We start from the raw sequence: 27,148 nt of genomic DNA on the forward strand, positions 1-27,148 counted from the left end.
TGATGTTCAATTCTCAAGTTCCGCCACCGATATATAGCATAGTTGAGTAAATAATTGTTTACACAAAAAGAACCTGTCAACACGTTGCTATCTTATTAACCAGCGCAAAAAAAAACGGACTTAATACCGGTACACGGTGTATTGATAAAAGTTTTACGTTACGTAAGTAGCGGTCGAACATCGAACGAGCATTATCGATGCGACAATTGTTACTCAGCTGCTATTAGCGTCATCGAGCTTGAGTTCCTTCGCGACATAGAATCGTACGTGCGTGGGAAAAAGCATTGATAAATGTTGTGTGGCCAGGTCGATCCTCGTTGAACGTTGACTGGTACGCTCTAACGACGTTGAAAACTTTGTATCGAAGCATAACATGCAGAAATAAATCTCGTGCCGTGGCTTTTATTACAACGTTTCGAGAAAAAAGACTTCGATAACGTATCGAGTCCGCAGCGACAAATAGTCTGGCGTACGTGTGTGTAGGAAAAATGCAAGGAAAATAACGACTATCGAGTATATGTATACCGATATTTTTGGCCGATGGACACTCCGTTGGCAACGAGATATGAACTTCTGGTGTCTACGACAATGCGTTCAAGTAGAAAAACGTGGCAATTAACATGTTTAACTCGAGTAGAAATTAATTGCGAAGTGTAGGTAGAAATTAGCCTTGTTTGTTAACGATGTAGCGTCGTTAATGCGTTGAATTATTCGATGTTTCAACGATGGTGCAAGCGTTCCCGTCCATCGAAAGAAAATTGATTTCAGTAATATCGTGTTAAATTTGAATTCGATTGCTCGGGCAAGCGAGTACCGTGTGTCGAGGTAATCAAATCGATGCTCGATATCTTCACCTATCGATACATCGTTTGCGTTAATCAACGTATTCCTCGAGCAAGTGTCCGCCGAAGAACCGAACGAAGAAACAGTAGCCTGTGTATCAGTTCATAACCGCTTATCTTGACAAATGGAATTACGGTCGCGAGAAATTGAGACAAATCGTGTAACACGACGTATCAATCAATTCTGCGGGAAATTTAAACACTTGTATTTCCAACAAGTTGTATCGATGTAATTAGCTCATCGTATCTTCGATCGAATCGTTCGATTCTCCCTTCTTTCTTCGATCGATAAAATCAATTAACATACTCCGAGTAAATGAATTAGCACCGTAATGATTATATTATTGTTCAAAAATGTGGAATTAAATACTTTTGCGATCTTCGCAAAATATATGCACGTACTAAATACATACGTATTACGTAATTTCTGTATCGTATATTTCCAGGCTTGTTTCTTTACTTCATCCATATATATATAATCGTGATTGTTGAATGTCATTACAGAGCTAATGAAATTTCGAAATGTTTCGTGCAACAAACATAATACATTCGTAAGTAAAAGGTATCCGCAAATGTTCGAATACTTTCGTCAGTCCGTGTACGATCAAAGGTAAAAAAGACTAGAGCGTTGGACGTCGATCACTGACAACGGATCTCGTAGCCGGCAGGTGCATCCCCGGATCTTCCGGTAATTGTTATCGCGGCGAGGAGTTGCGGTTCCGGTGTGGACCGGCGCGGTAGGTCTCCGTAAAGGAAGACCCGGTGCGCGAACCGACTAGACCGAATGGATGCTAAGCAAGCTGTAGTACCCGATCGCTTCCTTGCATACGAAGCAGTCTCCGCCGGAAGTGCGTCACGCGGCAGTATAGATTCCACGAGGTGAGACCGGCGCGGAGAACGACGTCGTTGACTCGTCACCGGGTCGTCGGGTACGTGACCGCGGGTCGCGTTTCTCCGGACCAGATCGAAATAACTGATACGCGCCGGATGTTTTATCATTTGCAACATTATCGCGACGTAATACGTCAAATGTAATGCGTATATATTATAAAATTCGCACGCAGAGATATCGTCAGTTTATTTGCTTTTATCGCGAATGTCGTTTGCGTGAAAAAAGCAGCCATATGTACACGTACAGTTTCTATATCCTCTTCTGAGAACCACTGTTTCAGTGTTTCTTTGTGTTCGTACATAACTCTTCGGTAAATTATACGTTACTTTATACGGAATAGTTCCTCGCAACGATCTTGTAAAGAACTAATAAACTACTCGCCCATTACTGGCCACAATATCGCTTCCCCATATTCTCATTGTTTACAATCATCGATCTCATTAGCAAGTCGTAAAAGCGAGCTTACAAATCGGTTCGAGTGTCACAGTTTGGCATCTCTATGTACATAAATTTCATGGCGGGAACGCGACGATAACGATAGCGTGATATCAGCTGAAGACAGAAACGAGAAAAGGACAGAGAAAGGGGAAGGAAAAATTGAAAAATTCAGTGATGTCGAGGAGAAGGCCGGAAACGTAGATAGACCGATTAATCATCGACGGAGTTCGCTTGGTCCACCTCTTCGTGCCATGCGTCTCCAAAGGCAAGCACTCCGAATATTTATAATCTCGTCCTGCGTAGATAATACGATTCCGATTTATCAGGCGGGCAAGACCTTTCACCGATCGCATCGTGACACGCGTTGACCGATTCCAGAGCGAAGCGCGAGAATAAAAACGCCCAAGGCGACAGTCCCGGGTCAACGGAGCGCTAATTTATTGGAATGTTTATGTGGTTCTCTGGCGCGTTATCGGGAACGCGCGCGCGAGAACGCGTCCACATCCCGACCAAAGCTGACTCGCGTGAACGCACGTCGGAGTAAAAAGCAAGACCTCTCCTCTCTTTCTTCTCCTATATTGTCGAGATTTTGTGTGAGAGAACAGGAGCTTATTGGACATTCCACTTGCTCGCTCGAAAGACAATTGAGATAATTTCAAAGTGGCAGGAAAACTTTCCGCGCGGGTGACGTCGCTCGGTTTCTTCGGCGGTTAATTAACGCGAGAGCACGCACGTTCGATTTGCGTTGAAGCATTTGGAGAAAGGTATATTATTCTTAGTGGTCATATCGTACGAACGTACTGCTATCTGCTCGGCCGAGTCGTATTTCTGTACCGACACCGTCTTATCGTTTCGCGCGACTTTTTTCAAGTGCGTGCAACTGAAAATAATTATACAGTTAGCCGTTCCGGCTTCGAAAACGTTGGTCGATGGTTATGCCGAGTTTCCAGCGAATCGAGGGAGATTTAGTACGCGACTGTCTTTATCACCGCGTGAAATATATGGTGGTACTTTGGAAAGCCTCCACTCGTACGTTCTCCGTGGAGAGTTCGTTGCTTTAAATACGCGGTATTTCTTTCCGAATTGTCCATAAACGTTATCCCCTAATTGTCCAAAGCGATATGCGCCATTTAGAATTTACGAAGAATATTACCTTCTCGAGGAGAAAGCGTAGATTTCTTTTATTTTCATCTTTATTACCCTTCGGAGGGAAATCCGAAAGATCGATGTAGGGAAATCGCAGAAATATTTTGAAAACTCACCCGTTGTAGGGGTAGGTGGCGAAGGCGGCATCGTAAGGATGGTACACGGATGGATAAGGCCACGCTGCCGCGGCTCCTGCTCCAAGATTTTCCTTCAGATCGAGGCTAGTAGCCTGCAAGCAAAGCAATTATACTTGTTAATAACGTGTGGCAACGCCTCGCATGAGTAATTAACGCAACTAGGAAAGACCAATTCTTCGATGCGTGATTCGAGTCGTGATTCGTTCCAATCTGGAACGCATGCCCAATTGCAAAACGAACGGAACATAGTGGTACTATCTTTCGATGTAGAAATGCCACTGAACGATATCGTGTATCTTCCACTCGTGGAAGTCGACTAAAAAATCACGTGTATCACAGAACGTGTCCCAAAATGGAATTTTGTCAACGTTAAAACGTTCCTTTTAATTTTCAATTATGCTTATACCGCTCGATCCTGGTACAAAAAAAGCATCTAACCAGTTTAACCAGCGGAAGTATCCACTTTTTTTAAGGACGTGGCGGTTAATCGGCGCCTTCACGATCGATCTTCAATTCATCGACGATAATGAGAAAAATAGCTGGCAAAGCAGCGATAACAGTAATTAGAATCGATGTGTGCCGTTATTGTTTGTTTCTGTAGCCCATAACCCCGACGGTTTGACTTCGTATACCACAGCCGCATTTAAACCTCTATCAACCGGTAGAATAATAGAACCATAGAATTCTTCTCGCCCTTCGTTCCCCCTTCTGATTCCAAACGATCCGTTGTCCTTCTCCCCGACCTTTTTCATATGCATTAGTCTTGCATTAACGACATTAATTATACATCGTGTTCGAACTGCGTAGCCATCGCTGGATTGGCGTAATTAGCACTCGAAAATAATCGGGCGGTTCGAGTTCCTTGACCTAGGAAATTCACGCGTCCAACGTCGCGTTTATTTGAGACTCTTTGAAAACGTTGCTCGACCCATGTAATTTCATGCGTTTGAAATGAACTTAAAAGCAAAGGAGATCTAGATTTCCGACGCGCATGAATATTCTAAAACACAAACCTTTTGTCGTACGTTGATAACGCTAATTTCCGCTCGTGACAATATTTTTCTTTTATCTTCATTTCAGCCCATCTTACTAACGTTTTCTTCTTCGATATCTTCTATCGTAAATCTTACAAATGTTTCACGATTGTTGCAACATTTGGTTGTTCGAGAACTTCCAAATCTTTTTTCTACGGTTGTATTGACAAAGATATAAGTACGTACAAAAATCAACCATCTGTTGTGTAAGTTTCAAATCAGTCACGAAGCAACTAGAAAATCACGATCGAAACGAACGATCTCATTAAAAACGGTGCTCGATAGATGCAAGTAGAAGAGTCTCGCGAACATTAGCCACGAAGGTACCTCGAGTACGTGGGTTCCGCGCAACCTGTGTGTGCAATCTGCTGCTCGGTTACGAGGAGAGGCCGCACTCTTATGCGCTTACCCCTTAAGCTCGATCATAAAGAGCGACGATAACAGGCCGGCCACGGCGACGGCTCGAACACGACAGTGTTCCACTGTTACGACAGGACGGATTCATAAATTTACGCTTCGCAGCTATTTTCTCCGTGTATGCGCTTTGTGTGTGGTCCGATAACCTCTCTCGGTCGGACGAATACACGCGATTGCCGATCCAAAGTCGCTATGCTTCTTCTCTCCTCCCATGCTCGCCTATATTAACATCACACTGTCCGGGATCTTTCGCTGCGATAACATCTCGATTATCGTTGAACGCTTCGCGAACGTGCATGCCAAATGAAAGCATCTTTCTTTCTCTCTCTCTTCTACCATTGGCGAAGAAAAACTCGCACGAGATTCGATGTACGTTTAGAATCCAACGCGTATAGTATCGTCGCGAGTTGGTCAATCCACGAGTTCGTTATCTTTCCGATGAAACTAGCGGTGATGTAAGATAAGCGGTAGATGCGTACGAACAATATTTTAACGAAGGTTAGACGCTGGTAGAAATTTATATTTCGGTAAGAGGAAGAAAAGAAACAAAGGAAGAGAGAAAATATTTGGTAAAAGATCAGGAACATTGTCGGCGATTGAGATCGATCATGTTGATAGTAATAAAGACGAAAAGATCTTCGAACGGCCGTGGATGCAATGAAACGAACTTTTAAGGCTGCTGGTTGAAAGGGATGAAAAGCTGGTCGTATGAACATTGAGCGCGAGCCGCGCATTGCGTTGACGTTTATTACGCGAGAACAGTCGCTCGACCGGTGATAGCATAATTAAACAATGCAGGGTGAAATCGGGAAAGTACGCGCCAGTGAATGGATGGAGAATAATTTTACCCGATTGCCGATTTTGTACAATTCTCGGCTCTGTTATTCACCCATTGATATCCATTGTCACAAATGATACCGGTAAAAATCATCTCGATTTCCTTTATTTTAATAGATCCTTCGTTAAAGCAACAAAAAGAACAAAAAAAAAAAAAAAAATGATGGAATTCTATCATTCTCCATAAATTTTTAATTCTATAGAAAAATAATTTCAAACTTTGCCTGACCAAGTACAAATAATAATCTTCAATGAAAGAAAAAGAAAACAATAAAATCTAAATCTACTCACCGTAGGCGTGTAGAAAGGTGCCTGTTCGGCCCCCAGGGGCGGAAAATAAGCTGCCATGCCCTCGGAGGCGGCGGCGGCCGCCGCTGCCGCGTACGGCGCGCTGTACATGGAGAGCGCAGCAGGTAGCGCACCCAGGCGTTGATAACCGCCGAGAATCTCATACTGACAGGAGCAGACGGTTTGACCCGTGAGCGGATCCGTGAAAATGGGTCTTCCGGTGTCGCAACACCGTCCGGTCGGCGTTGGGCCGCCGGTCGTCGGTGGCGGATGACCCTGCGACGGGCTGACCGACGTGGTTGGGCTACCTGGCGGCCTAACCACCGCGCTGGTCACCGCCATCCTCGCGTTCGATAGACCGGCAGCTACGCCCAGGGGATGATTCGTGGTGGTGCCCGCTACGCTGACCAGCGACGAACCGCCTGCGCTCAGGATCGTACCGGAGACCGGCGAGGCCGCAGAGGACGTCAGCGACGAGCTCACTGTCACAGGACACTGGAACAACAGATAACATAATTTTTGATTAGATTGTATAATATATACGTAATGTGCGATAGTATTATATAGATTACATAGATATATTTAGAAGAAATAAAAGGATGGTCGAGAAAGTACTCGCGTGATATTGATTAATTACTTAAGTTAGGAAAAGATAAATTCTGTTGTTGTTATCGGTATCATTAGCGATAAGAAGCGTGTGCAGAAATTAAACAAGAGATCCCTGATTGATTTTTTTGTAATCGTCGTTAAAGATATTAAATTATGAAACTTGAAGTCACCAGGCTGATGCAATAATTAGCACGATAGTGTACGAAATTCATTTGAAAGACGTATAAGAAGAAATTAATCTTTTTAGCGTTTTATCAATATATTGTGATATTCGACGAGAAATACGTATTTAGATAAAAAGACTTCTTAGCTTCGACCGAGATATGACGTATTATTATATTTACCAAACAACAGACGGCTACGTGATCGATCGTATACATGTCCAACGCCCTGAACATTCGTCGGTACGTATCATAATTTAAACAGGAGATACATTCTTGACTAAAAATTGTTTGCATTGCAACGTATCGGTTGTGAGCCACGCGTTGAAAGGGGAAAGGATAACTTGCGTATCTCCGCGAAAACAAGATGTTTCGCGTCTTTCGACAAAATCGTTCCGAAAACGCGGAGCTTAAACAACGACTCGTTACAACGCCACTGTTTGCTTGAAAATTCTCCACGACCGCCCTGCTCCTTTCTCTCTGTTTCTCTCGGTAAACAATCCAGAGTGGGAGAGTGCGTTTATGTTCCGTAGGTCACCCACTCTCCATGGATCCCTCTCTTTACCTTTTCTCGCGTTACACGCTAACTGCTCCTCTTTTTCCCGCAATTTTTTATCGCGAGCTTAAAATTTACCTCCGGCTCTTGACCTACTCGCGGTCAGATTTACGCTCGACATTTGTCGTTTAAGCGACGGCGAACGACCGTGTACCAGGTGCTACGAACTGTCGTCCATTCGCGCCGCCATTAGCTGGTTACGAAATCGGGAAACTCGTAATCGTCGTGTTTTCACGTTTGTAGACACTCGTTCGAAACTGCCATACGCGTCGAGACTTGCTCCTACGAACGTACGTACGCAACTGGGTGCACATATGGGGAAGCATATTAACATAAAAAAAAGTTCGCTCAGGAGAGACTACCGGTATCACCGTCGAAGATTCGCTGACAACGTCAACGCCAGCATCACCGAGACTGGACGTTTTAATCGTTACTCGATCTCGAGCCGTGTTACACGTTCTCCGATTGCACGGATGCACGCGAAGTGGAGCAGGTCGCAAGCTTCCCATTTTGCTGCGCGCCACAGCTCGTTAAGAACGAATTAATGGTCGTTGATCGCGGGAAAATTGATCGAACGGCGTTATGAAACCCGCCACGAGTTAACTGCGAACGATATCGTGTTCGGTTGCAAGTCCGGTTGGTTTAGCGTTTCTCGAAACGGACCGATGAATTCGTTGATACGCGAGTCCGTAGGTTAGATCGTTTGACCGGATAGAAAGACAGTCGATTCGTCGTGGAAACTATTACAAATTATTCCAACCGTTCGTCGAATTTTAGCAACTTCCGTAAGAACACGCGCATAATTTACTCGACGTTATCTAAACACGCTAATAAACGATGTAACATTTCCATATTAATCGTGCGACTTTCTCTCGGAGCGAATTGTGTGTACGAAATATCCGAAACGTATCCGTTTAACCCGATATATCCGTGGCGCGCAGCCTCCAGGGAACCGAGGGACTTCCGTTAAACACACACCTGCCGACGCGATTGTTTCCGATTTACGAAACAATAAACGCCTCCGGTGGCACGTTCGACGCCGATAATCGGCGACAGGCAGAGCAACAACGGGAGAGCAGCTGCGCGAACGAACCACACCCAGAAAGAGTAAGAGAGAAAGAGAGAGAGAGAGAGAGAGAGATAGGGTGAAAGAGAGAAACCACCACCCTAAAAGGACTTTTCCAGCAGCGCAGCGGCGTGAAAAGCCAGAAGAGCAACTGCTAAGTCTAAAGGTCTTGGACGCGCGTTCCCCCCTTTCCATTCTCAGGAAGGTAAACCGAAAATCAAGCCCGTACATAATACCAAGGCGTCCTCATTAATTCCATATCAAACAGCACGGCTAAATAGATTAGCGGGTTGAGTGGCTTTCGCGCGGCGGAGCCTAAACAAACCCCCTGCGTGTGGAACGTCCCCATTCGACCGCATCAATCCATCCATCCATCCATCCATCCATCCATCCATCGCCTCGTTTCGATGGCTCCGAAACATATTGCCGAAAGGCAGGACCGCGCGTGCATTGTGTTGGGACGAAAAACGTGACCCGCCGCGCATTATGGCATCGAGAGAGTGGCGTTAATGCGTGTCCCGGTTACGCCGTTCTGTCTGACGCTTCCAACTGCCTGGCGGAATAACACTGCGATGGTCAGGATCCACGCAGCCGTGGCTGGAAATCGCGTTTGACAGGAAGGACAAAAGTATCTCGATCGAACTCGATAAAACTCGATACCCGCGTTGGGATACTCGGTTGGTCAAATACATATCGTCCCTTCTCTCTTTTTGATCATGCCGCGTTTCGAGCTACGGTTTTGCTAATACGCGCACGCACGAATTGTAAGCTACAGGGGCTTACACCGGTTGATATTTTAATCGCGGTCGCGATGATCTATCGACGCTCTATTTCGCGATTTATTTGCCGGAATTTGTCAATCGTTTTTGCTACAGTACGAATCAATTTTTATGGAGTCTGGTAAGAATTGTGAAAAGAATTTTGATCGACTCATACATATACATGTCGGAGATGAAAGGACATCGGAGCCTTTCTTTTGCAATGTTTGAGAAAACCCCTAATATCCTAGGCCACACTTTTATTATAGCTACACGCAAGTAATAAAACTAGGAAATAGTTGTAATGTTCTAATCCGATTATGGGTGCTCAGGGTTTATGACGATGTGCTTGGGCTCGAATTGACATAACGAGTCACCGAACGTAGCCACGGTCACGGGAGGGGCGTGTAATAACAGAGGTATGGAATAATTATGCAGCTCTCCTTAAGAACAAAGATTGACTCCAGAGGTGGGGAGAGGACTATATAAGGGCAGTTCCATTTGGACTGCGAGTTAGTTATTGAGTTAGTGATTGAGGGAGTTATTGAGAGAAGTACGACTTGTACGTCGAGTCACACCAGGATCGTGTATCACATGGGATTCGTCTTCCCGTTGGCCGTGGATTCGTATCGAACCTAAATTCATTGTCATCGACATCATCGTTTTTCCGATTGCCGTTATTACCTGTAACCTCTTGTAATCGCCACATCGGTAACGGTAACGATAATGCACAATGGTTAATTAGAGTGAAGATTCGTCGAACACCCAAAATTCCAACTCAAATCCGACACACATAATGACATTAAACCTTAACTTTTACGTAAATTGCAAATTGTTCTATGCTTGTCGTAAAAGCGGTATCGTATCTTTCTGTGACAGAGAACAAAAAACACGACCTAATCACAAAAGTTAAAGGGACTTACCTTCGAAAGTTTGAATATCTCGCGAAATTCAAATTCCCTAAATCTTAGCATGCACCACTATGTTTTTCATTCCGCCATAAGTATGCTTCTATGGACAAGATTCGGTACGCCTGTGTATCGGGTAAAAGACAGAAGGTCGCAGGAGCCGCAGGAAGAGTGCATCGGGGCGGCAGATATACTGCGAGGCGGCTGTTCTCACCGGGAATCGTAAGAATCCTGTGAGAGGTCCTCGAGAGAAAAGCAAAGGACGGGAAGAATGCGCTTCGGGGCTCGGGATCGGGCATGGGGTTAAACGACGAAGCGTGTTGGCGAGTGTCCGGAGCCACGGACCATAATTCAGTGCTACGGTCCGAGAGGAGAAGAAGAAGCGGCCGCCAGTTCCTGAGTTACTCCACGCGATCGCATCGAACGAGAGAAGTGAGAGCCCGTGTGCAGCACTCTCGCAACCGTGTACACAGAACCGGCAACTATATCACACCTTGGAGCTCGTAGTCGCCAGATTCGCCTGGCTCTCGCCGCCTTTAAAGTAGCGTTCAAGGTAGCCATGTCGTGGCTATAGACCCGCAGAGTTCGTCGAAGCTGGCTACCACGAAGAGCGACAATTATTCGCGCGCCGAGGGATCGATATATCGAGGCATTAGCCCGATAGGATGGCTCGTTTGTTCCACGACGATGCTAATTGCCAGTGCCACGATTTCTCTCCGGGGCGCACGCAGCTCTTGGCCAAAGGGAAACGGAAGCTGCGACCACTGTCACGTATGGCAAGGATGCATTACGATACGATTACTGCACGACTCCAGCTACAGGTTCTATCGTAGCTGAACGTGTCGAGAACACATGGAAAAAGAATTTTAGTGCTCGGTAGCTTGATGGCAACTAACATTTCTAGGTGTCGGCGCTGTAAAATGTCTCGAACAAGGCAATTGGTAGCGTTAATAGTTTAGATAGAGGTGGAATGCCGTAGTCGAGTTAAATCGTGCGTAAGATTATCTACGAATTCCATAGAACGTCCTGTAGTAACGGAGCTTGTCCGATACCGTATATTTTCAATACCACGATAGTAGATGGTCAGATGGTTATATCGGAGTAAAAGGAGACAATTCTTCTAACGCGTCTTACGATATTACAAAAGAACAGGCTTGTTCTAACAAGTCCCCCGATACCAAAAGCACCAAGTATATATTTTCGGAAATTATCTGTATGGGCGTGAAATCGCGCGACGGGGCGCAGAGGAACGGGAATGGTAAGAGAGGGGTTCGCGGAAGGCTCGAGATATCCGATGACACCTTGTGCGCGGCTTTGCAGAAAATTCTTCGCGATTCCGCTCATGGACAATGCCATTCTAAGCTCGGCATACCTGTGTCGGCGGGCCCCACGAAAAAACGATATATCGTGCACGCGGGGCTGCGTAGACACTCGGATGGATGATCGATGGACGTCCGATCTCGGCTATGGAAAAAACTGGAAGTCCTCGGGTGGAAACGGTCGTCGAGAGAATGCTTGGCTACGCGATCGAGAGAAGGGCCTAGCAAACCAGTACATACTTACACTCCGCTCGGCTCTCCTCTTTCCTCTTGCTCTCGCCCAGCTCGATCCGTGCACATGGCCACGAGAGATCAGCCCTCGGTATACACGCGTTTTATGACGCGATTTATATGCACAATGTAACAGTCGCGTCGACGTGGGAACACGTAACGTCGCGATCTCGTGTCGTTCCTTTCTTCTGCTCGCCCCGACAAGAACTGTCCCTTCCTTCTCTTGGTTCCGCGGCGAGGAAAGATCATCGGGGACCGGGTCCGAAGGAAAGACACGCGATCGCGATGGTAGATTGACCAATGGCTTTTTTTGGCGGTGCTCGCGGCGTGCGGATCGTCTCGCATCGCGCCGCGGCGTGGAACAGCAGCGCGGACGTGGCGCGCTACTTCGAATTTATTGCGTATCCATATTCAGCGGGCAGATGGTTCGCTTTAACGCGTTCATCGTCGCCATTCGTTGTTTCCGTGGAACGAGTTCAGAGTGGGGCGGCAGCGTGGAAAAAGGAAAAAAGCAGAGGAAGGGAAGACGCTTCGACAAACGTGTCTCCCCGATATAAGCACGTTTTATCGATCGTTCTTTGGAAAACGTAGCACGCGATACCGAGCAGCATATAACCAGCCTCGGCGACTAATCGCGCAGCAGAGAAAATTCGAGACCGCTGCGTGCACTTAGGAAATCGCGAGCACGCTGGCTGCGCAATCCTATTCGCATGGAAAAAGCTAAAGAGCGAGAATACGAGTAGAAAGCGCGCGTTAAAACGAGGAATCGGATAGCGAGAACGAGCACACAGTATATGGAGGACCGATGCACAGGAGCTCGATTCAGCAACGAACTACGTCGTGTTTCCACGATTTATAGATCCGAAAAGAGAATCGGTTATCCTGTGGACACAGATGCGCCGCTGTTTGCACACGAAGCATTTGTCACGCGTGTCCTGGCGAGAGAAAAGGGACCGGTCGAGAGATGATGCCCTCTTTGCAACGAGGCCCAACCGAGTCAATATTGACTCCAGGCCAGATTGATGGACCTTCTTCGCGTGTGTGTTTAGGCCTCGCAGCACTTACTTATGTTCCCACCCTGTTCTCGTTAGTCCCTGTTTAGTTCGCCCCTTGCTGTTTCGTTCGATCGTTCCGGGAAACCTACGTAAGATGCAGAATAGTAATGTATAGTACGTTAACGTTGTCATAATTTTCATAGTTATTCTCGATCGAACGAGGACATGTTTGGTTAAGATTCGATTGAAATATTTGAAGTACATATGGAGAGAATCATTTGAAACAGACAGAAACCAAACTGATCAACTTTATAAAGACTAATTGTTTGGTCAAATACGTATCCTGGTACTAAAATTGGTTGTGATCGCATGTCGAATAAACGCACTTCCTGCAGATTGTTCGTGGAATTCTGAAATTTCGATTGTACCAAACCGAATGTAACTTTAGAGTTCATTAAGAAACGCTTCGTAGAAAGTGCGATTATTTTATCAATAATCCCGATCGCGTTTCGTTCAAACCGATTTCTGAGAACATCGATCCGCGAATTTTATTTATCGGCGTGCGTTTCGTATTATTATCGAGCAAAACTTCCGCTTTGCTCCCGCTTTGCGATGGGGGCAGAACGAAAACACTAACCATTCATGATCACACCCAATTCGTCGATCGCACCTCATTGACCAAAACGTTTGCGAAACCTTCAAACGGGTGAACACGTAACGAACAGTGCTCACGTACTTTCTTAGAATTCGATCCGCTAATTTCACTAATGAACGATGAAAAACCGACACTCGTGACAAAAATTATTTCAAAATATCGAAACTCGAAATGAAACAAATAGCCAATACGAAAACACGAACAATCGTAAAACGTAAACACGTAACAAAATCAAGACATGAGCGGAACAAAAAGAAATCCAGAGTTCTTTTCCGAAATCTGGCAAAGAAAGGACTTTTGAAATTCTCAAAATCGAACGATACGACACGAAAACTTCTGTAACCTGAAAGATGCGTCAATCCGTAGTGAAAGACGAAATCCCTGGGGAATGCCACGGAAATCGTGGCACACCGAAAAGGCAGGAAACCTGGTCGGTTTCAGTTCCTAGGGCCCCGAATGTAAACGAAATCTGATAAACCGTGAAATCGTTCGTTCTCACGGGGTTTCACTGTAGACGCATATGCTGCGCGGTATCCGGTTAAATTAATTCGCTGCTCGTTACTAATCGGTACGCTCCTTCACACTCGCGGCTCTCGTATATAAGACGGTTGACTGGAGGAACGTTATCAAAACGTAAGATCGAGGCAAGGGGTTGCGAACGAACGGAGAGACAATCATGGTTCCCGAGCACGGAAGAAGGTTAAAGGGCGGCGAAAAAGATTTGCACGCGTTTCGACAAAAGCGAGCAGACGAGGAACGAGCGGTCTTTGGTTCTGAACTCTCCGCAGGATCGCCATCTGACACCTAAGTTTCGCCGTAATGCGATTAACAGCGTGAGTGGCGTTATCAAAAGAGAACTCGCGACGATACAATGGCGCATCCGGCGTCATTTGCTAACACTGTCAGCCAAACGATACCGGTGTACGTCCGTCTCTACGCATTGTCGCACGATACTTTCGTCCTCGTTGGCATGATCGTATTCTCCGTGCCGGTATACCTAGACCGCTCGATCTCTATTAAACATACACACACGTAGTCGAGCCGGGCTATTAAGCGATACCGAGGCTTATCGCACGGAAAAAAGTTACTTTGTAATCTCAAAGCACAACGTGTTAGATGTTGCGTTGCGAGAAACAAAACTCGAAACTCGAGCTCGAGACACTCTTCCTGCGACTAGTCTGTGATCTGTTTTTCACGCCTCGCTTTCGATCCTGTCTCCTTCTCTAGCGAAGACCGAATCGAGTCCTGTCTCTGTGCAGAGTCAGAGTTATCTAAACGTATGCCTCGATAAGGAAACATTTTTTTACTTACCTGTATAGCGTAGGTTTACCCTACGAAAGGTGTTGATTTTTTATCTTCGAGATATAGGTTATACGTTTGTTAATAATACTAGTTACGATTTCTTAATACATTGTTAGATACTCTTTGTTTGTGTACAAGTTGCTTCAACGACGACGAAGAAAAAATGATATCAGGTAGTAGACCACATATTATAACAATCTCTTTGACCTCACTTTACTTCTAAAGACAATTCCGCGTTTTTTAAGAAAAAGATGGAAACACTATTCCAAAAGAGGTACACAGTCTGCGCCTAAACGCCTCTAACAACATCAATTACCAGGAAATCTACTCTGCTCTCGAGAGCGAGTTTCGCGTACTTCGACTAACAACCACGTGGCTGGCTATTCCACCGTACAAGTTGCTAGCTGTCAAGGGAAAAAATTCGTCCCAACACGAATTGGAACTGACTGCAATGTTCTCGGACTGCTAAGGGTTAAACGATCTCGGAATACAGAGAGACAGACGGGGAAACCGCTGAAACAGGAAAGTCACGGGACACCGAATTCGTAATGGTTCGTTTACAAGCAGCCCCGCGAAATTTATTGCACTGCACGCGATACACACACACACACACACACACACACACACATACGCAGAGATCGGTGGTCGCGAACCAATGATTTATACCGTGAGAAAGATTAGGCATTCGCGACTGAACCCTTCTTTCGCGCGGGTACCACTACCGTTACACGCGCGTGGAAAACGTGTGCTCACGTCTCTGCTTGGATAAAATAGCAACGACTGCTGTAACGACAATTTCAATAAATTATCCAGCTGCCGCGCGCGCGAACGATCAGAGATCTCCGGCGCGTCTCGCCTTCCCTCGAACGCTTCGAACACCGATTACACACCGATCTTTCTACCTCAGAACTTAGCGTTCTCTCTCTTTGGCTTCCGTAGAATCTGCATCGGCGTCTCCCATCCCCGAGCAACGAGAAATCCATGGAACGACGTTTCTCTCAGTAAAAACTGATCGAGCATTTGCGTCCTCACGGGAGGAGGATCCCATTGTTCGAGGGACGTTCTTAGACCGGGAAGATTCTGCCGGTGGATTTTCAACGGTAACAGGGTTACCCTGGTAAGGATGTTTCATTATAGGTAGGTTTCTGCGGTTCGTTCGACCGAATTATTTTAGGGCAACGTCGATGCAGCGATAGGGTTTTTTGCTTTCAAGAGATAAAGTTAGGACGAAGAGAAGCACGAGAGGCTTCGATATTGATGAACTCGCGCAAAGTTGGGGAAGGGACTGGTGTTTTCGTATCCGGGAATCATTAAGTTGTCAAGACTCTATCCTTCATGGGCGAAGTTTGTAAGCGGGGCTAGTCTTCACGACGGGGGCAGGAGGTTTTCGAGATTAAATGGAGAGACACACACGGTTAGAAATATATAATCTCTCTGTTTCGTTCGTAAGACTTTCACTGAACGCTTTCTTTGTACGATAAGTGAGCGGTACGTCTAGTTTTCCTCGAATCCTTCAATCACTATAGAAAAAAGGAATATATACAAATATGGCTACATTTAATATATGCTCTTTTATGCGATACAACTTATTCCAGCTAAAACGAGATAAAGTGTATGAGTAACGTTAACCTCGTATGTATTACTCGAATCATAACCGTGCGTGTTTGATCCACGAAGGTTTGATTCTCGTCTCCTTATCTGCCGATTCTACGTAGCAGTATCGACAGCAGCGGAATCGAAGCGGAAGAAAGAGGTTAGCAGATTTCATAAGACTAATCGCGAACGATAAAGCCTGGCTGATTTATCGGCGACGACAATTGGACCGCTATGTCGAAATGTAACCGGAGCGCCGGAAGTCTCAGGCGCATGGTGACCGTCAACCAGCAACAATGTTCCTGTCACAACGCCGCGCGCACGGCTCCTTGCACGCGTTCAACACACGCAGCTCTATATATGCGATTGTATGCGTGCAACTGCAACGGACACCGTACATTTATTCCAAAGGAGATCAGGGTAGGGGTGTGACAGGGGGCTGTTAGTTGGAAAGACGGTCGCGAAACCCGGGCTGAATGAATTCGAAGAAAGAAAGAACGATTAAGAAAAAAGATCGAAGAGGAAGAAAAGAGAGAATTTAAAGGCAAAGAAAATAAAAGACGGTGGCTAAAAAGAGAACAAAATAAAAGAAAGGTGAAAAAGAGGAAAGTCGGTGGCAAGGGAGAAAAAAAGAAGGGAAGAAAGCAAAAGAAAAACGGGTGCAAAACGCGTGAGAGCGTGTGCTCGAATGAATGAATAGAAGAATCCGTGGAAAGGAGAGAAAAAGGAGGGCAGAAGTGGGTGGGAGAGAGAAAGGGGTAACAACGATCGGAAGGAACAAGAGACAGGACTTGAAAGAAAGGAAAAGAGAGGAGAGAGAGAGAGAGAGAGAGAAGAACGAGCATGCGAGAGTGAATGAATGCAATGAGGCAACGGCGAAGCACCAAGAGACGGAGAAAAGATGCGAAAGAGCAAGGAAGAGAGGAAGAAGGAGAGCGCGAACGTGCAAGAGAGTGAGAGCGGAGGATCTGAGTCAGCTCGATTGGATCGAGTAGCGTCGAGTCAGCGAGCGAAACAGCGCTAACTGCCGGGCGCAAACTACTACCGGAGATCGTATCTATATAGCAACGTATCGTGGCGCGGCACATCGCGCTGCCAACTTGCAATAATATGGCCATTCATAATTTTTACGCGACCAGCGTCATTCAGGAATTCTAGCCGCAACCGCTTCGTGATCGTCGTCCATCGTCATACGCTCTGTCCCTGCGGAACCGCATTCCGGTAGAGGCTGGAAACGCGGCCAAATTTTCTTCCCTCGCTACTCGCCACCATCCCGCGCTTCGATATCACGCGGATTACGCAGGCCTCGCAATTCCACGAATTCCACGGCAACTCGATTTATGATTCGTGTCGTGGAGAAGGGCAGCCGCGAGGGGCGGCCACGAAGGTAATTTCGTGGCGAGCTTGCGCTACAATCGCGCTCAACGCTTTTCGTAGTTTCGTCTACAAACGTGGACTATTATTATTACTATCGCTAATGTCGAAGACATTGTATGTGTGCTACAAAGATACGGAAAGCATATGGAGTTTTAGAAGGACGGATACTGATAAGAGCAGATAGAGGCATGCCAAAAAAGGAATGTACATGCCGCAAAGCTATATTTACGTAAATCCTGGACATATGTTCGGCTTGATATGTAAAAACCAAATGGAAGGTATGAAGGTAAACGTGTATAGAATGATTCATACTTACATATGGAATGTTATGTGTTATATGATTAGTGTTAAGGTAATATTTACACGTTGGCGTACATAGAAATGTTGCCTTCGGATTATCTTATTTAAGAAAGTCTGGAGCACGTTTTCTGCTAATTTTAATTTTCAACGCTCACAGGCAAACAAGATAACCTTCGATCAAAAGCTGTTCACATTAAAAGTTATTTCAACTTTATATCATACTTGCAATCTTTGCTTATCTCAAAATCGAAATCGTCCGCGATATGGGGAAATACAAAAATACACTCGTTCGGTCTTGATCTTGTCTGGAGTCACTTCGCTTTTGATATGTCCGGAGGCAAAAATACACGACGAATTTAAGAAAGAGCGACACGGACTGATTACTGACGGAAAGGATGGAAGTATCGTTACTTCAATTAGATTTAGAGACACAGATTAGCGATATGAATTCATCACGTTCTAAATTTAATGCACGGTCGTCGTTGCCGCGAGACGCGATCTTCGCTCTTCGAGGGTGAACCGCTCAGTATTTTTCAGGCCAAAATTAAAGCCCGTTGCCATACCGAGGACATTCCTTTTTCTCGCCGTAAACACTAAACACGTTGCACTCGTACGAGAACGAACGTGAAAAACATGTTGGTTGTCGTGAATGCTTCTTAACGAGTATTCCACCAGACGTTTCAATGGGAGAAATCTAATCGAAATGATGGTGCAAGGATAAGTAAGAATACGGAGCGATCTCTATCGTGATGAAGAAATTAAAATTGAACGGTTCAGTATGATTTCGTCGAGACGAGTATCACCGTTTGAAAATTAAGAAAGTACTCAACGATAGCCGATGTTGAACACATCTGAATGTAGTTTGCAGTTATTAACGACCAGTTTACACGCTTCGCGTGTTGTACGTACACTTACGGCTTGCAATTTCTTCGACGGGCGCAACGACTCGTTACGTCATCGACGTAGCGCAAATGTCAACCGATACGAAACCGATATATCCACAATAAGAGAGCTAACTGCAATTAACTTATTGTCTTATTGTTTATTAGACGAACAGTGCACGAAAAAGAGGAAGAATATAGGAGATAAAAGGACAAAACTTGGCTTCATGAACGACGGAATATAAATGCAGCTTATCATTGATTTTTAGCTAGGCTGTGACATAATTATGATAAAATGTCGCACACGCTCTTCGAGAAAGTGGCGTTTGATGATTCAACGGCTCTCTCTCTCTCTCTCTCTCTTTCTCTCTAATTATTATGGTATAACAAATGATGTACGCTGAGCGACGCTATGATTAACTTGTAAAGTTAAGATGATGGGCAACGGGAATCGGAAAGAAAAGTATGTCAACGATAAAACAACAACCGTGACTAAAGTGCTTGCTTGTTTATTTAACTGTGTTATAAGTGGAGTAATACTCGTAGATAATAAACCATTAATTTTTATCGGCACTTAAACAATGTGATACGCAAACGATTCCACTATATGCTTCGTGCCTTGTTTACAGAAGGCATTATCGATTGCTATTTTGAATCGTTGGTCACGTGAAAAATTGCCACCTTTCAAACACGTTATTTTAGTCTACTAGACAAAGCATGTCCGGTAGAAACACGGTTAACCACTTTCGTCTACAAAGTAGCAGTATAATAATTTTGTACGAACCCGCGAAGATAATTAAGCTTTTTAAACGTTACGTAATAAACTAATTTATTCAGAAAATACAAATGTAGAGAAAAAGTATATTTTAAGCATGTAGGTAAAATTTCCAACTTAATTTTTAAACTTAAACACGATATCCAGTACACGATTGTAAGGCTATGAGAACATTTCTTATATTCTATAAATTATATTGAAGTAATAACGTACTTTAAGGAACGTTAATGATGAAAAAAAAGAAGCGTTCGAGTCGTCATTTCAAAGACGCGTTGTAGCCATACCAACAGCGTGGATATCGTGGCAAAAAGGTCGTTGATGGTAAAAAGCTCGTTCATGGTAAGACGAGATAATTATTCTAGCCGGGCGCAAGCTCTTCGATCATTTCGGAACGTTGCTTTAGGCGTGGCAACACATGTTCTCAGCTCGGCGCTATGCACAGTGCATAGGTATGCAACGTACACCTATATGCAACATGTCAGGACACGTGGTACCGAATCTCTCAGGCTTGCCAACGGCTATCCATTTTCGCAACGAACAAGATCCCACGCTACAAATTATCCGTTGCGGTCATGCAACCGAAATGAATCGGTGCGGCGACTAATTGTTAGGCTTTCGACTTGAAATTTTTATGGATAACTCATTTACACTGATATAGTTGGACGACGTAAACAAGTTGGAAAATTGTAAACGCGTGATATATCATGCATGCCACGTATGAAGTTTGTATGTTTCGCAGGGTGTGATTTTATGACAGCGCCATCTCTAAATCTCATGTTTTATCCATAATACCTATATGTATATAGACTTTGTAATTTCGAAGTTAATAAGATATAACGATTAATCTAAATGGTAATTTTTGAAAGCTTATAACGTCTTTAATCTATGTAATCAATTCAGGTGGACGAGATTAAATTTAACTGAATATATTAAGAAATTGCTCTCGTGGCACGCAAAATTCGAGCGCCATATTACAGTTAAAATTTCAGCAGCGCCACCGCTAAATTATGTTCTCTATGATATTCAATTCGCTTGTTAATTCTTCCTATTTTATATCTTCAGAACTCCTATAACGTAACGTTATTGTAATATTATTACCGTAATATTAGTTCTAAAAGTATTTCATACGCTAATGGCTACAGAAATCGTAACGAGTCATTTTTAGTATACGACAAACGCATTAAATACATCGGGGAAATCCCAAAGATTAAAGAAGTTGAAAATGTATCACGTGCAATTTCGTTAATAGCCTCTTCCAACGAAATCAAGCAACAGTCGTAACTCGGGGGAATGAAGAAAGCAGCTTCCTCGACAGCTCGTAAAAGCGCGTCCGCAACGGCAGGGACGATATCCGCTTTCGCGGTGAATAGTCAACAGCATAAACGATTCATTCGCTGGTTAGCTTGGCATATGCGAAGTCACACACGAGAAGGAACAGATAGTCACAAATAGGTGAGGCTTTTGACCGTTGAATACATTTGACTTTCAAACGGTTGAAATTATATCCGGATTCGTACATCTACCCACCGAACGACAACTACATATCATGGTGGTTCTAGAATTGTGTACTTTGCGTTTCTACCGCTATCGAACGTTTAACGTTGAAGTATGCACGCACTTGTCACGGATATTTCAATATCAAGTTTTGTTTCCCCGATTATCGTAGTCACACGTGTAGATACAGCTAATGTTTCTTTTATTTTGCTCTTGTATAAGACAATTTTTTCCAAGACCAAGGAAATTGATTCCAAGTCCTTCATTGCTCAGAACTTTATGAACAAAAAGGTACTTGAGGTAAATTATGCTGAATTTAAACATATACATAACATAACGACTGGATATAATGAACTTCCTCTTTCTGTTGTAAGAGAACCTTCAAACATGGTAGAAGCAAAAAGATTCTTTTAATAGTTTCATGATAAAACGATTAGATGTGAATGACGTCACAGATAACGAAAGAAATCTATGTTGTTCCCTGTTTTTTAACATAATGCGTATGAATAAAGGGATAGATAAACATGTTTTGATCAGTTTGTCTAGCATCTATGTTTCCTATTATAATGCTACAACGTATAAATATGCAAATTCCTGTGCGTATATCTTGTATTCCTGCTTTTATAAGACTCGTTTGCTCAATTAAATCGAAACTTGATACAGTTTCCTTGAACGATATCGACAATGAGGCAACGAAGTTCGCAAATCAGACGATTGAGTTCAGTTACAACGCGCTGATTGATGTCATCGAAAGACATCGATTCGAAAGTACATCCATCACTATCGTAATCGTGTCACTCGACGCAATCGCAAAACTATCCTGGTGAACGATAGATTTCGAATGGAAAAAAGCGAATAAGCACGAAAAGTGGAGGACTCACCTGTAGATTTGGTGATCCTCGAAAAGAGAACTGTGACATGATGTGTCGGCCACTCAGGGCCGTGATGGTCGGGCGCCGCTACGCGATCATCCTTTCAGACTGTGGCATCTGTTGCAGTCTCACCAAGTCACTCGAAACAAATATCACTTCTGCTTTTTTTTTTCCTCCGTGTATCCCTTCTTAATTTCTTTCTTTTCACCACGTGGCACGCGACGAGAAAGAAATAGAGTTGTACAGCTATAGTCACAAATGACAAAACAGCGTAAAAAGCGGAGAGAAATTTTTCACTATAGATACGTAACTCGCGCGTGTTTTATTGCACTGTCTAGTACCAAACTGTACTCAACCCTGAATGCGGTCTTCAGTCGTATACACTCGCACTGTCACAGACGCAGGCACCAGAGAGGCAGGGACCAGTTTTCCGAGCTTCGACCGCAACGCAGTCGTGTAGATGACACTGTTGGTTTCGGGACTCGTTCACGACTAACACAGACCGATGACAACCGTAAGTCAACGAGAACAGTTCACACTAGCCATCGTGTACGATCGAGATCGAAAAATAAGGATCGTTTTGTCCAGGTAATAGAGACGGTGTTTCACGAGCAGAAAACGATAAACCATGAACTAATTGCAACAGTATCAACACGGTACTTGAATGCGGGTATTATACGCGCCGGTGGATGATTCGCTCGTGTAGCTAACTCACGTCGTTGATCCGATCGACGCGCCAGCTATGATCGGTCGCGACTATCCTCCGAATCGTCGTTTCTTTTCGACGGAATCCAGTCCTCCGCTCAGCGGTTAGGAAGGCGGAGGTACATAAGTGTGAGTGCGAAGAAGAAAACGTGATATAGAAAGAGAGGAAATGAGAAAGCGAGACGGAATAGAGGGAGGAGCGAGCGAGAGGAAGCGCTAGAGGGACGGACAAGAGGCGAAACGAGAGATAGAGAGGGAGAGAGTGGTAGGTCGAGAACTCGAGCGATGGTGACGGAGAGACGTTCGTGAAAAAGGAAAGGTGAGGTTCGACTTGTTCGCGCACACCGCTCTCCTTTTTTTCTTCTCTTGCTCGTAGAATACGTCCACACGGTGGATTGTTTCGCACCCCGTGTAATGACGTCACGGAACAGCTCGTATTTTCTTTTTTTTTTTTCTTTTTCTTTTTTTTGTCAATCGAAAATTCGTCGATACGAATTTTCTTAACTCACAGATTGTACAGTACCACGAAATCCATGCGCGCACTCTAAACAAGTAACTACAAACTGGCGCGGCTCACACGTGTATAATGCCCCGGCACTTCTGTCTTCTCCTCTGCGTGATCCGCGTGCGTGTGCGTCTACACGCGTGTGCATGTATATGTTTTCACTATTTAGAGGGGGTACAAGGAGGGCGCGTGTCCATGCGACGACTCTTCCCTCCCTCCTTTTCGAACTTGGCGGAAACTTCTTTTGCGCGCGCTACAAATGATAGTGATTCGATCAAGGATAAGTATCTCGATAATCCGTTGAGTTCGATCCACACGCGCACTTCTTTAAATCGGCACTGACATCTGATTTTGATCGGTAATCACCGAAAACGTAAATAGGTGATGGTAAATCCAGCGGTGGTTTATAAGTAGTGCGTTCGTCGAAGGAGCGAACAACGCAATCGAAATCCGTAAGTTCTGGTATCCTCGTTCCCCGAGATGACGGTTGATCGCGGTGTAGGAGGAGGCGGCGGTACAGTGACGGTGGCGCTGGCGATAACGATGGTAGTGTGCCGATGGTGGTGGTGGTAGTGACGAGAAACGGTCGGCTCGACAGTGGTGGTGGCAGAGTCGTCGCCGTAGTTCTTTTCCTTCCATGGAAAGGGGGACGATTTTTGCGAGATGGTTTGCCCTCGGTGAGACGGGTGGGAGGGTCCAGGCCGGCACGCCGCGCGGTGTGGTGGGGGAGCTGGTGCCACCTCTGCTGGTGGCTGATGATGCCACTACCGGCACCTCGAACCCACGCGAATTCGTACCGCACTCTACTAGTAGGCCGAGTGTTCTGTGTACTTCTCTTCTCTGCGAGTCAGGTCGGCATCTTCGTAGATCGGGCACGGAGCCGTACACCAGCGGTTAGCGTCGGCAAACGCGACAATAAAATATGGTGAGTCGCCCGTGGGGCCAGCTAACGCGCTCCCTGCCTACCCCCTCTCACTTCGTTACCCGTTCTTCCCTCTCTTTCTCTCCTTTTCCTCTTTCTGTTTCTCGGTCTCTCTCTTTCTCAACACGTTCCGATCTCTTCTTCTCCCTCGATCGTACGCTCCTCGTCCCTCGTGACGCCCCACCGACGCCGCTTTCTTCCCTCTTCGTTCGGCTTTCGTTTTGTGGAGGGGATGGGTGCTCGAGTCAGAGGGGGCGCAACCGGCCGAGATGCTGCCGTTGCCGCCGTGTTAGGCTCTGGTGGGGTCAAGGGAGAGGTAGGTTGCGTTAGGAGGGGCGAGAAGAGGAGGCAGAAACTACACGACAATTTTAGTTCGATAGATCCTGAAGTTTAGCCTCGGCGGCGCTGCTTTACTTGCCGCTGACTTCTTCCCGGTAGTTTGTTCGCTGCCCTCTCTCCCGTTGCTGTTCGCTTCTCCACCTCTTTCTTGGACACGACCGCACACTCTGACGTTTCCCCACCACCACCACTACCACTACGATATTCCCACTCTATTTCTTTCTCTTTCTCTCTCTTCTCCTTCACCGCGACGATCGTCAACTACTTGGTGTCCCCTCGCTACACCACTGGCCCCCACCTCCTGAGATCCTTCCTCTTGCTCCACACACAACGCGACACTTGACTACACAACTTTTCTCTCTTTCTGTCCAACTTTGACTTGGCGTTTGCTTTTCACTTCGATCCAACACCGTCGCGACGTCTCTCTCGCTCGACACTTATACAGTGAAAGGCACGATCACCAGCTGACGAACGTATTACACGAGCACGTTTACGCGGCATAAACGCGTACCGGCAGTTTAATGCGCCGATGATGCGTGGATGTACCATCGCGCGTTTCACCACCGATTCCCATCGGTTTTAGAAAGTCCTGCGATGACAAACGACGCGCTCGCTATTGATCCTCGAGACTTCAAATTCTTTTCACGTAGCCACGGTTAAATTTAAAAACTGATTCACGTCGAACGACAAGTTCGGTCGACTATCGCCAACCGAATCGGGCGATTGGTCCGTGGCCGTTGTACGCGAGTGCGGCAACGTGCCGATGATCACTAACAATATACAAGTTGACAACGGCGAGCGACGGATACGATGACGACAACGACGACTTCGGCCGTGGCATCGCGAAAGTGTGTTTTGCGCAGTTCTTTCAAGGGAACTCGCCTCCTCGCGCTTACTTGTCGCCCTCCTGGCGCGACCGCCGATCAAAGGGGCGGGTAGGGGCGGCTGTAGGTGGTGGATCGCGAGCATAGAGGTTGCGGGGGAGGACATTCGCTAGAACGGGTGGGGACAGTCGAAGGGGCCGATGTGGTTCGCGGGGTGGGTAAAAAGGTGCACTGACATTTTTCGCCGGCCGGCAGATTGCCGATATACACACCTACCTACGAGAGTACCTGCCAGCGAAGATATTTTTGTCGTTTCGTGGTGAAACTCACACGCTCGCGCTTACCCCTCTCGCTTAAACGAATCTCTGTAGTGGTGTTCGACGGTGCATAGGAGAAAGAGAGAGAGAGAGGAAACTGGATAAATCGTCCCCTTCCACACTTCTTTCGTCTCCCCTCTAATACACCGCGGTGGGTGCGGAGCTCGGCTTTTTTCCCCTCCGTGGGCGCGGACTAACCTTGCCCCGCCTTTATCACCTTTCCCTACCCCCTCTATATTCGAAGCTACTCGTACTACCACCAAATCGTGCCACTGCCTTTCTCATCACCCCGCAGTGTGCGCAGCACGTTGAGCTACTACTTCGCGCTCTTGCTCGCCACGGCGACGTCGACGGAGGAACACATTGCGGGACAGAGAGATTCCGCAAGCTGGAGCGAGATAGAAGCATACGGTGAGGCACACCGAGACGTGAAACATTAGTGTACCGTTTGTTAACACCGCGGTCTACACATAGCCGCGCGCAACTCTCACTCCTCTCCTCATGGTTCCTCCGTACCCTTCTACCGGTGACTTCAAGAGGCCGCTACTATGCGTATACGCTTTGTAAGCTCGTGTGCAAGTGTATGAGTCGATATACGCGAGTGTCATTCCAGTGTGTGTCGTAGAAGGTATGCTCCTGCTCAAGGGATTTTCTCTCTTTGTTTTACTCGCAAGTCTTCCACTCCCGTCTCTCTCTCCCGCTCTTTGACTCCACCTTAAACTCCCCTTGCCTGATCAGTTTCTATCCCTACAACGGTGACTTTCCGAGAATGCGACACCGAATTTGTCGACGGCACAGAACGTCGACGTTCCGCTACGACTACGCCCAAGCTAAGCCGCTGACCGATGTCGTCGCACATCGATTTTGGATTTCCCGTCTCTGTGCGTGTGTTACGAGGATCAACCGTGCGTCTTCGGAATCGGGAATTAAGGAGCCAACAGGGAGTAATAGTGGCTTTGTATCGTGCTCCTCTCGCCATATCCTATACAAGTTACCGATAAATCGAATTACCGATGTAGCCGCCAGTGTCACGAAATTCTCGGCAAAGGGCCGTTTTTGAATCGTGTGTTATCACTGCATCGCCATTGACTACTAATGAACCTTGAATTATTTATCGCGCGACCGTCGTAAATCATATCTTTTGAAAAATTCCGTCGCACCTCACTGTTTATACAACGTTTTCCTTTTCTTCTCGCGTGTGTTAATTCGTAAGCGGAATATCGATCACAAAATGGAATTAATCGTAATGGAGCAATTTGTAGCGAGTCAATCTACAAACGGTGGTATACCGTTGGGGGTGTTTTATTATGACTGTGCGCACTATAGGTGTCTCCGCGCTTTGAATTACTAATGCCGTGGATCAACCAACACGTTTAGCTGTAGTGAGATGAGACAGTTAACTGTAGCGCGAGACAAGGCATTAACATGTTAATGCGTCCTACTCTATAGTCTATAGTCTAGCACAGTACGTACATGCAATTCATGTTAAATGCATTGGCCCTACGCATTGTTACGCTTCAACTAATGATTCGCATTTTGCCGTGAATTTGAATGTAAATGAAAGGAAAGATGATACGGTTTAACGTTACATGTACGCGTACCACCTTATGCAGAATGGACTCGTGGCGTTTTGTAGAGTTGTGTGTTCGCAAT

At 45.7% G+C, this 27,148-nt stretch overlaps 1 protein-coding gene across 2 annotated transcripts in view; it reads right to left on the bottom strand.

Moving 5' to 3' along the window:
- The window catches only part of LOC122569064 (iroquois-class homeodomain protein IRX-6), a 35,630-nt gene extending 10,357 nt beyond the window's left edge, over nt 1–25,273 (bottom strand). The window contains exons 1-4 of one of the 2 annotated variants that reach the window (XM_043729527.1): nt 21,893–25,272; nt 12,705–12,779; nt 6,035–6,526; nt 3,435–3,547 (exon numbers count right to left, since the gene is read on the bottom strand). In XM_043729527.1, the coding sequence (XP_043585462.1) occupies nt 3,435–3,547; nt 6,035–6,373 (452 nt within the window). In that variant the 5' untranslated portion in view covers nt 6,374–6,526; nt 12,705–12,779; nt 21,893–25,272. Of the gene's footprint in view, nt 1–3,434; nt 3,548–6,034; nt 6,527–12,704; nt 12,780–21,892 lie in introns of both variants that reach the window. The other variant, XM_043729526.1, reaches the window with a different exon arrangement.
- Nucleotides 25,274–27,148: the final 1,875 nt, after the last annotated feature.

The sequence above is a fragment of the Bombus pyrosoma genome, linkage group LG7 (assembly GCF_014825855.1).
Source record: "Bombus pyrosoma isolate SC7728 linkage group LG7, ASM1482585v1, whole genome shotgun sequence".
Lineage (NCBI taxonomy): Eukaryota > Metazoa > Arthropoda > Insecta > Hymenoptera > Apidae > Bombus > Bombus pyrosoma.